The sequence below is a fragment of the Nicotiana sylvestris genome, chromosome 8, assembly GCF_000393655.2.
Source record: "Nicotiana sylvestris chromosome 8, ASM39365v2, whole genome shotgun sequence".
Lineage (NCBI taxonomy): Eukaryota > Viridiplantae > Streptophyta > Magnoliopsida > Solanales > Solanaceae > Nicotiana > Nicotiana sylvestris.
Window position 1 is genome coordinate 95,044,188 of NC_091064.1, and position 11,472 is coordinate 95,055,659.

General features: G+C 42.6%; 1 protein-coding gene across 1 annotated transcript; it reads right to left on the reverse strand.

Annotated features, from left to right (window-relative positions):
• Positions 1-9,701: 9,701 nt before the first annotated feature.
• Positions 9,702-10,244, reverse strand: LOC138875403 (uncharacterized). The gene is made up of 2 exons (XM_070154229.1): positions 10,044-10,244; positions 9,702-9,944 (listed from the first exon to the last, which is right to left on the reverse strand). Exons 1-2 carry the CDS (start codon positions 10,242-10,244, stop codon positions 9,702-9,704), a joined length of 444 nt encoding a protein of 147 aa, XP_070010330.1.
• Positions 10,245-11,472: the final 1,228 nt, after the last annotated feature.

Here is an 11,472-nt window from a genome sequence, read left to right on the forward strand (position 1 = left end):
ACTATCCCGCTTAAGCTTCTTCCTTTGGTTAGAAGAGAGTTCACACGGGATTATACCAGTCACAAGGAAATTAGCAACATCCGCAAATGATGGCATATCATTCATCAACACAGAAAGGAGTTGTTCGTCACAAAATAAAACATTTATCTCTAGGCCATCACGAGGCCCCCCCTCCTCCTCCAAGCGGGACAAGTGGTCCGCCACTTGGTTTTCACTAACCTTCCGGTCCACATCTCCAAATCAAATTCTTGAAGTAACAAGACTCATCGCATCAGTTTATCTTTGGAATCCTTCTTCGTCATCGGGTACCGGAGTGTGGCATGGTCGGTATGAATAATAACCTTAGCACCCATGAGATAAGGCTGAAATTCCATTGCGAACATAATAGCCAAAAGTTTTTTTCAGTCACCGTGTAGTTCACTTGAGCATCATTCATTGTCTTGCTCACATAGTACACCGTATGAAACATTTTGTTCACTCTTTGACCCAAGACCGCTCGAACTACAACATCACTCGCATCACACGTGAACTCAAAGGGCAAGCTCCAATTAGGTACGGTAATGATAGGAGTGGTGGTCAACTTATGCTTGAGAAGTTCAAAGGCTTGCATACATTATTCATCAAACACGAACTTGGCATCTTTTTCCAACAACTTGCACAAGGGATTCACCACCTTCGAAAAGTCTTTGATAAATCTCCGGCAGAACCCCGCATGCTCAAGAAAACTTTGAACTCCCTTGACAGATGTAGGGGGAGGGAGCCTTGAAATCACATCAATTTTTGCTTTGTCTACCTCAATACTATGTTTTGAAATTTTATGCCCAAGAACTATGACCTCTTCCACCATAAAGTGGCATTTCTCCCAATTTAGAACAAGATTGGTTTCTTTACAACGGGCCAAAACTCTATCAAGATTCTTCAAGCATTCATCAAATGAGTCTCCCAAAACACTACAGTCGTCCATGAATACCTCCAAAATGTCTTCCACCATATCAGTGAAAATGGCCATCATACACCGCTGAAATGTAGCCGGTGCATTACATAATCCAAAAGGCATCCTAGAGAAAGCAAAGGTGTCATATGGGCAAGTGAATGTGGTCTTCTCCTGATCTTTCGGAGCAATCAAGATTTGGTTGTACCCAGAATACCCATTCAAGAAACAGTATAAGGCATGCCCAGCAAGTCGGTCTAACATCTGATCAAGAAAAGGCAAAGGAAAGTGATCCTTGTGGGTCACTTTATTCAACTTGTGGTAATCCATACATACCCTCCAATAGGTAACAGTTTTGTTAGGAATCAAATCATTTTGTGAATTTGCAACCTCGGTCACGCCACCCTTCTTCGGTACACACTGCACTGGTGAAGTCCAAGAGCTATCAGAGATGGGGTACACAACCCCGACATCCAACCACTTGATCACCTTCTTTTTCACAACTTCTTGCATTGCCTCGTTCAACCTCCTTTGATGCTCCAAGGAGGTTTTTGCATCAACTTCCAGAATAATTTTGTGCATACAGAATGCGGGGCTTATCCCCCAAATATTAGCTAGAGTCAATCCAATTGCCTTTTTCCACTTCTGAAGCACCACCAATGTGGCATCAACCTGCATGTTAGTAAGATAAGAGGAAAGAATAACTGGCAAAGTAGGATTTGAGCCTAAGAACTCATACCTGAGCTGTGGAGGCAGTGGTTTCAACTCCAACACCGGAGGCTCCTCAATTGAAGGTTTTGTTGGTGGAGTCTTCCTATTCTCAAGGTCCAAAGATAATTTCCTGGGCTCATAAAAGTAAGAGCCCATTCCATGTAAAGCATTCACGCACTCTATTCTGTCCTCATCATCATCGACATCAAGATTCAACAATACGACCTCCAATGGATCCTCCACATTAATCATTGCACTGGTGTCATCAACTATCACTACTGTGACAAGGTCCACAAAAGAGCACACTTCAGTACTGTTGGGCTGTTTCATTGATTTGCAAACATGAAAGACCACTTTTTCGTCACCCACCCGAAAGGTGAGTTCCCCTGCTTCCACATCAACTAAGGCCTTCCCCGTAGCAAGGAAAGGTCTCCCCAAAATGATAGGAACTTCATAATTTACCTCACAATCCAAGATCACAAAGTCAACTAGCAAGATAAATTTGTCCACCCGGACAAGCACATCATCAATAATACTCAATGGTCTCTTCATCGTTCTATCCGCCATTTGCAATCTCGGCCTAGGTTTCCCAATACCCAACATTTTGAAAACTAAGTAGGGCATCAAATTGATACTATCCCCACAATCACATGGAGCCTTAGCAAAATCCGCACTCCCAATGGTGCAAGAAATGGTTAAAGCATCAGGATCTTCAAGCTTCAGGGCCATTGAATGCACTATTGCACTAACTTGGTGAGTCATCTTTACAGTTTCACAATCCATAGATCACTTCTTTGTCACCAAGTCCTTCATGAATTTAGCATAGCTCGACATTTGTTCAAGAGCCTCCACCAAAGGTACATTAATGGATAAGCTCTTCATCATGTCAATGAACTTTTTAAACTGATTCTCATTTTTCTGCTCCGCGAGCCTTTGAGGATAAGGTGGAGGTGACCTTGGCAATGGAGCCTTGGCTTTATGCACAACCGGCTCTGGAATGTCTATTATGTGTTCCATAGACGGGTTCACATCATTTTGAGTTTCCACCTCGGTATCTTGAATATCAATCATCACTTCTTCATTCATATTGTCACCAATCACATTTTCAACCACCAAAGGAACTTCATCTTCTTGCAACTAAACATCATCACTCAAAACTTGCTTTTGTTTGGAGGCATTCACATCACCGCCTCGTCCACTCCTTGTAGTCACCGCCATAACATGATTGTTCCCATCCTTCAGGTTCACTACCGTATCACTTGGTAGAGCACTCTTAGGGCAAGTATTCAAGGACTGTGAGATCTGGCCAAACTGAACCTTCAAATTCCGAATCGAGGTATTGTGGGAAGACAACTGAGCATCGGAATCCGCACTCTTTTTCATCATCTATTCGAACATCATGTTATGGCTAGAAGAACTGGGACCTTGAGATATAAATGGGGGTGGATTATTTGGTTGTTGGTACATTGGGGGCCTTTGAAAGCCTTGCTCCCTATTTCCTTAGTTTTCATTATTCCATCCACCTTGATTGTTGTTACCACCCCAATTGTTGTTACCATTCCAATTTCCTTGATTGTTTTGATTGTTGTTCCAATTTCCCCAGTTGGAATTTTGGTTGTTATTCCCCCAATTACCATTTCCTTGTTATTGTTGATTGCCCCAATTGCCTTGGGGTCTCCATTGTTGTTGGTTGGAAGACTTGCCCCTTTGGCCTTGATAATTATTCACGTATTTTACCTCTTCACTCTGTCCATCAAAACCATCATCCTGAAATTCACCACAATCATTGTCAAATTGCTCCAAATTCCCTTGGTTCTGTTGACCTCTTTGTCTTCTTTTGTTGACAAGCATGCTAACACCCTCCATGGCGTTCACCTGGCGAGGATTTTGAACTTGTTGCAACTGTGACTTTGCTAGTTTGTTCATGGTACTTGTCAACTCCGCTATAGTCTACCCATGATTATGTAACTCCTTGTGCAAATAACTGATCGTGGGGTCACCCTGGGGCATGTTGGCTCTACTTTGCCACGCAGAAGATGTGTCAGCCATCTAGTCAAGAATGTCACAAGCCTCATCATAAGAAAGATTCATAAAGTTTCCCCCAGCAAGTTGGTTCACTATGCATTGGTTTGTTGTATTAATGCCCCAGTAGAAGGTTTGTTGGATCATCGCCTTAGTCATATCATTGTTGGGGCATTCCTTTTCCATTGTTCTATAACGCTCCCAAATCTCATGCAAAGGTTCCATGGGCTTTTGCTTGAACGCCAAGATCTCATATATCAATGCATCCATATGCCCCAGTGTGAACAATTTCGCAATGAACTTATCCGCCAACTCATCACAAGTAGTGATGGAATTGGGAAGTCTCTCAAGCCAACCAAGTGCTTTCCCTCTAAGTGAAAATGGGAAGAGTTTCAACCGAAGAGCATCCTCAGACACGTTAGTTATCTTTCTCCCCCATCATGTATCCACGATCCCCCTTGAGATGTTTTTAAGCATTTTGATTTGTAGCGTCCGTGAAATACCCACGGTGCTCTAGAAAAGTCAGCATCACATTGGTTATTTGAAAATTGCTCACTCGAATTCAGGGTGGAACAATAGCACTTACATAGCCCTAGTTCGGAAGCACTATAGGAGCCACTCTTAGAGGTGGCGGGGGAGGGTCTGGAATATTATCATTGGCCTAGTGGCCTCTCCTTTGTCCGTGAGTCACGACAGGGACCTCATCTTCAACATTATCATCTACTTCCTCCCCCGGCCGAAGATCTCCAAGAGGTGCATTGTTTAAGTTCGCTGTCATTTTGTACCTGAAGTTGTTACACAAACACAACAGTAACAAAGAAGGAAAGAAGAACAATACACAAACCTATCTAGATAGATAGCCAAAACCGTTAGCTCCCCGGAAATGGTGCCAAAAGGTTATCGTGGACAACCCTGCACTACTATTGAGTAGCGAGAGAGGTCGAAGCAGCTTTTACCCGATTAAGGTCGGGATTGATTTCCACAAGGAGCTAGAAGCTGGAGTCGGGTGTCTATCTGAAGCGGAGTTGTGTATATGCTCCAAATTGCACTTCTAAACAATTTTGGGTTTTTGTTTTACTTCTAATTTTATAAAAATACAATGCTCAATTAAACTAAGATAAGCTAAGATTAAACTATTTTGAGTTGTTCAAATAGTTAAAAGGCACTAGGGTAGTGACTTTCACCTATGTGGTCAACTAACAGATACTTGGGTCTAAAGCTAGATTGTCAAATTTGGGGAGTATGATCTAACCATTGCACGATTCTACTCAATCTACACCTCTCGGTAGTTTCAGTGATTTTGCTCGAATTGACTTTCTCAAGACCAATTGGGTATGAAAATTTGCACAAGCAATCAAGGTTCAAGTCGGGTATTACTATCTCTAGGTTTAACCCTTTAACTAGTGCTATCAATCTCTTGAGTACGCCCCAATTCCTTGTTGGACCAATTTCAGAGACATAGGCTCTCTTTCTCAAGAAGAGCCAAAGTCAACTAAACACAAACTAGTGTTTGCAACCACTAATTCAGTAATTAAACATGAAATTAGTCCAAATATCAAACACCCATAGTCAATCAAGCCTTAAAACACAAGAGCCATCAATTACCCACACTAGGGTTGAGCCACAACCCTAGCTTATGGGTCTAGCTACTCATAAATAGAGAAGAAAATAAAGAAATAGATGAAGAAAACTCATATTAATTAAGTGCTAAATTAAACTTGAAGATTCAATGTTGAAATGAAGCTAAAATTACTCAAAATAGCTAAAATATTTGAAGTCATGAGCGCAGCCAGTGTACAAAACTATCTGCTGACCTAAAAATGGGTAAAGAAGCTATTTATACTAAGCTGAAAAATCTGGACAAAAATACCCCTGCGGGGTTAGTGCGGACCGCACAAAATCACGTGCGGCTACACTAGGAATCTAAACTTGAATAAACAACTCTCTAAACTTGGGCAATGTGGACCGCACAGAATCGAGTGCGGCCGCGACGGCCTCTAGTGCGGTCCGCATGAAATGGAGCGCGGACCGCATTGGTCTTCAAACATGGAATTGGCAACTCTCTGAACCTTGGCTCTGTGGACCGCATTAAATCAAGTGCGGCTGCATTGATCCCAGTGCGGACCGCACAAAACCTCGTGCGGCCACATTGCCTTTTTGCCTGAATAGCAGCATCTCTGAACCTCACTTGTGCAGACCGCACAGAATGGTGTGCGGACGCACTGACCCTATTTTTCCTGAGCTATGTCTTGTCTTAATACTTGTGCAAGTTTCACTCCTTTTTTAGTTGATCTTTGACATCTTGTCACCTTGTTGATCAAACCTGCAATCAAGCACAACTTGTGAGCCTTTTGAGACTATTTTGTAAACATTTCTAATCAAACTTTAGCATGAAGGAGTATAAAATGTATCAAAATCCCTAGTTATCAATGCGTAGCCGTTACCCTCATTATTTCACTACTTTAGGTATGTCTTTATGCTCGTTTGAGCACGAACGAATAATTTGTTTTTATTCCGCACTTTGGTTATCTTCCGCAATTTAGGCTTACCTACTCGTAGAGGACTAGGTGTCGTCACGATGGTTCACGGAGGGCGAACCGGAATCGTGACACATCCTAAGGTGACGTCTAATAAATATGAGACTTGTTAATCATGATTTGAAGGTGTGTAAAGTCATAATATGACTATATATGATGTTTGGATATAAAATATAATGTTTGGAAAAATTGTACTTAATTTACGGAAAAATCGAGTTAAGATTTGCCTTTTAACGAGCCATTTTGAGAAATTAAATTCGTAAGCTTTATGATGTCATTTTGGGGCATATCTCATACCAAACTGAAGGTCTTGGAACCTAGTTTCATATGATCCAAACAATTTACTCATACAACGTCTCCATATCGAGGATAAATACAGATATCTCCGTACCGATCTGTGAGACTCTACTAAACCTGCTCATGACTGGTGAGACCTATGTAACCTAGGCTCTGATACCAACTTGTCACGACCCCAAACCTGGACCCGGTCGTGATGGCGCCTCTCATGAAGACAAGGCCAGCCGACACTTCCCATTATCCCATTATTAACAATTAAGCATTTAAGAAATAGTCTAATCATGAATAAATAAACCAAAGTTTAAGCAAATGATAGTATAATATGCGGAATACAACCCATACACAGCCCGATACCGGAGTGTCACTAGTCATGAGCATCTAACAAAATGGAATACTCCTAATATATATAACTATAGAGTTTAATATAGATACAAAGAACATGAAGAAGTATGATAGGGAAGAGCTCTGGGCTACGAACGCCGACAACTACCTAGAGAATCCTCGGATCCGTCTGAGCCGGAATGATCAACACTTGGGAGCGAGAACAAATACGCCTGAATCTGTGCACAGGGTGCAGGAAGTAAAGTGAGTACTCCAACTTAGTGAGTAATAATTATAAATAAAGACTGAAAGTTAGAAATTACGTAAGGCACAAAAGCATGCTATAATGAAGCAGTAAAACCATTAAAAACAGTCAAACTAGTGAAAGATAGGTAAAACTCCTTTAACTCAATTTAACTTCATGAAAAGCCTTTTTCAATCATTTAACAGGGAATTTACAGTAAATTATGAAAATAAACACATAAAGGTTCGCCCCTCGGGCAATCACATAGAACAATACCAGCCCCTCGGGTTCAATCTCATATCACAATGGGTACTCACGCTAACTGGGGGTGTACAGACTCCTGGAGGGGCCCCTTACGGCCCAATCGCAAATATGAAGCCACCTCGTGGCATACATATCTCAGGCCCTCGTCCTCATAATCATTATCATATGTTTACTCACAACATAGGCCCTCGGACTTACTCAGTCAAAAATCCTCACAAGCCACTCGGGAAATAGTAAAATATGATTCCCAGCCCAAAATATCATGTAAAAGATCATGTGAGTGTTAAAACAGAGTAAACATGGCTGAGTACGAAAAAACTGTGAAATATAACATGACTGAGTTCAAGTATAAAGTCAAAACATTGAGGAAATACCGGTCGAGATTGGGTTGGTGTTCAGTGTACCGCTTGTGACGCCTATGCTTTGCAAGCCTACATAGGGTACAAGATCGAAAAGAATGCATTGGATGGATGCCCGGGCATTGAGAAGGAAGGACGCTTTCAGAGGCGAAAGGCCATGGGGAGATACCGTCTGTGATCCATGGATCTCCGATCGGGAAACCGTATCCAAGCTCCGTGGCTAGTCTGCGCTCTTTGGACTTTTCAAACTTAGCGAACTGAAACATCTTAGTAGCTAAAGGAAGGGAAATCAACCGAGACCCCGTTAGTAGCGGCGAGCGAGAGCGGATTGGGGGTTTGAAGAAAAACAAACACGAAGCTTCGTTCCTCAGCAAAGTGTTCACTTCTTTTTCGCCAGGTTTCATTCGATTTGTTGTGGATTGGATGATGGAAAAACCAGCAAGCTACGGCTTCAAAGCTTACCTTATTTAGAAAAGGAGAAAGGGCTTTTTTATAGGATGTCAAAATATGCTAAGGGAACGAAGCCCAACCGAAAACAACAATCAATGAATGACACAAATCCCAAAATTACCAAATCCTGACACCCGGGACCACGTCTCGGAATTCGATAATTTTTACATTAATAGTTTTCTTATCTCCCCACGAGTCCATACATATCAAAAGTTCTGAAATCCGACCTCAAATGGTCCTTCAAATCTCAAGTAACGGTCTAAGTTTACAAGCCCTAGTTTTGCCAATTTTAGCCCTTAAATTCCATTAATCATAGCTCTAATACGTGGAATAATAGCATAGGAACGCGTTTTAGGTCCAAATTCCTTACCTCAATGAAGTTACCTTCAAATCCCTCCTTCCAATCGTCCAAAAAGCTCCAAAGCCGAGATAAAAATGGTAAAATTAGCTAAAATTCGCGAAGGCCACAATTTATACCTTCTGCCGAGACACTTTCGCATATGCGGCCCAATACCCGCTGCTGCGGTACCTCATATATAGTTCTTCCTCCGCTTCTACGGAAATCACTTACCTCCCCTTAGTCCGCATCTGCGGTCATATACCCGTATCTACGACATCGCAGATGCGGTCACCCTAACCGCTTCTGCGGTCGCTTCTCATCAAGCCTCTTTCGCTTCTGCGACTAAACGCCCACACATGCGGTGTCGCACATGCGGTCCCCAATCCGCAGGTGTGGAAATACCAGAAGCAGCAAATTCAGTAGCTACAACAAAGTCTAAAACTTTCTGTCAACCATCCGAAATTACCCCGAGGCCCCCGGGACCTCAACCAAAATCACAAACATATCCTAATACCTTATTCAAAATTGTTCCAACCTTCAGAACGCTAAAAACAACATCAAAACACCAAATTCGCATCAGATTCAAGCCTAAGAATTTCAAAATCTTCTAATTTATGTTTTTGATAAAAATCCCAACCAAATCACCTCCGAATGACCTGAAATTTTTCTCACACACCCCAAATGATACAACGGAACTACTGCAACTCTAAGAATTCTATTCCGACCCCTATATCAAAATCTCGCCTACCAACCGAAAATTGCCAAAATATCAACTTCGTTAATTCAAGCCTAAATCTACTTCGAACTCTTAAAACCCATTCCGATCGCACTCCTATGTCCCAAATAACCTCCCAAAGCTAACTGAACCATCAGAACTCATATTCGAGCCCTCTAACACATAAGTCAACATCCGGTTGATTTTTCCAACTTAAGCTTCCTCAAAAGAGACTAAGTGTCTCAAACCTTAACAAAATCATTCCGGATTCGATCCGACCAACCTGATACCACATGACACAGATAGACAAAGCATAAAGAAGTAGAAATGGGAGAAACGGAGCGGTAATTCATGAGACGGCTGGCCGAGTCATCACATCCTTCCCAACTTAAATAAACGTTCGTCCTCGAACTAGTCAAGAAACATACCTGAAGCCTCAAATAGGCGAGGATATTTGCTCCACATCTCCTGCTTGGTCTCCAAGGTAGCCTCCTCCAAGGGCCGACCTTTCTATTGCACTTTCACTGAAGCTTTATCCATTGACCTCAACTTTCGAACCTGACGACCCAAAATAGCTACTGGCTCCACATCATAAGTCAAATCATAATCCAACCGAACCGTTCTAAAATCCAAAACATTAGACAAATCCGCAATATACTTCCAGAGCATAGAAACATGAAATACCGGATGCACACTCGACAAGCTTGGTGGCAAAAAAGGCTCATAAGCCATCTCCCCAATCCTACGAAGCACCTTAAAAGGCCCAATGAACCGAGGACTCAACTTCCCTTTCTTCCTGAATCTCATAACACCCTTCATGGGCGAAACCTTTAACAGAACCTTCGCACCAACCATGTAGGACACATCTCGAACCTTCTTGTCAGCATAACTCTTTTGCCTTGACTGTGCTGTAAGAAGCCTCTCCTGAATCACCTTCACCTTTTCTAAGGCATCCTGCACCAAGTATGTCCCAAATAGCCTCGCCTCACCGGGCTCGAACCAACTAACTGAAGATCTATACCGCCTCCCATACAAAGCCTCATATGGAGCCATCTGAATACTCGACTGATAGCCTTGGTATAAGCAAACTCTGCAAGAGGTAGAAACTAATCCATGACCCTCCGAAATCAATGACACAAGCACGCAACATGTCCTCCAATATCTGAATAATTTGCTCGGACTGCCCATCCGTCTGAGGGTGAAAAGTTGCGCTCAACTCAACCTGAGTACCTAACTCTCGTTGCATAGACCTCCAAAAATTACGAAGTAAACTGAGTGCCCCTATCTGAAATGATGGAAATTGGGACACCATGCAAATGCATAATCTCCCGGATATAGATCTTTGCCAACCACTCTGAAGAATAGGTAGTACATATAGGAATGAAGTGCGCGGTCTTGTTCAGCCGATCCACAATCACCCAAATAGCATCGAACTTCCTCAGAGTCCGTCGAAGTCTAACTACAAAGTCCATAGTGATCGGCTCCCACTTCCACTCTGGAATATCCATCCGCAGAAGCAAGCCACCCGGTCTTTGATGTTCATATTTCACCTGTTGACAGTTGAGACACCGAGCTACAAATCCCATAATGTCTTTCTTCATTCTCCTCACCCAATAGTGCTGCCTCAAATCCTAATACATCTTCGCGGCACCCAGATGAATGGAATACCACGAGATATGGGCCTCCTCCAGAATCAACTCCCGAAGCCCATCCACATTGGGCACACAAATCCGGCCCTGCATCCTCAATACCCCATCATCATCAATGGTCACATCTCTAGCATAATAGTGTTGAACTCTATCCTTTAGGACAAGCAAATGCGGATCATCATACTGGTGTTCTCTGATGCGATCATACAAGGAATACCGAGAAACCACACAAGCCAATACTCGACTAGGCTCTGAAATATCTAATCTCACGAACCGATTGGACAAGGCCTAAACATCCGCTGCAAGAGGTCTATCCCACACTAGAATATATGCCAATATCCCCATACTCACCGCCTTTAGACTCAAGGCATCGGCCACCACATTGACCTTTCCCGGATGGTACAATATAGCGATATCATAATCCTTAAGCAACTCCAAACACCTCCGCTGCCTCAAATTGAGATCCTTGTGTTTGAACAAGTGCTGGAGGCTACGATGATCAATAAACACCTCACAAGACACACCATACAAGTAATGCCTCCAAATCTTCAACGTGTGAACTATGGAAGCCAACTCCAAATCATGAACGGGGTAGTTCTTCTCATGGAGCTTCAACTGACGAGAAGCATAAG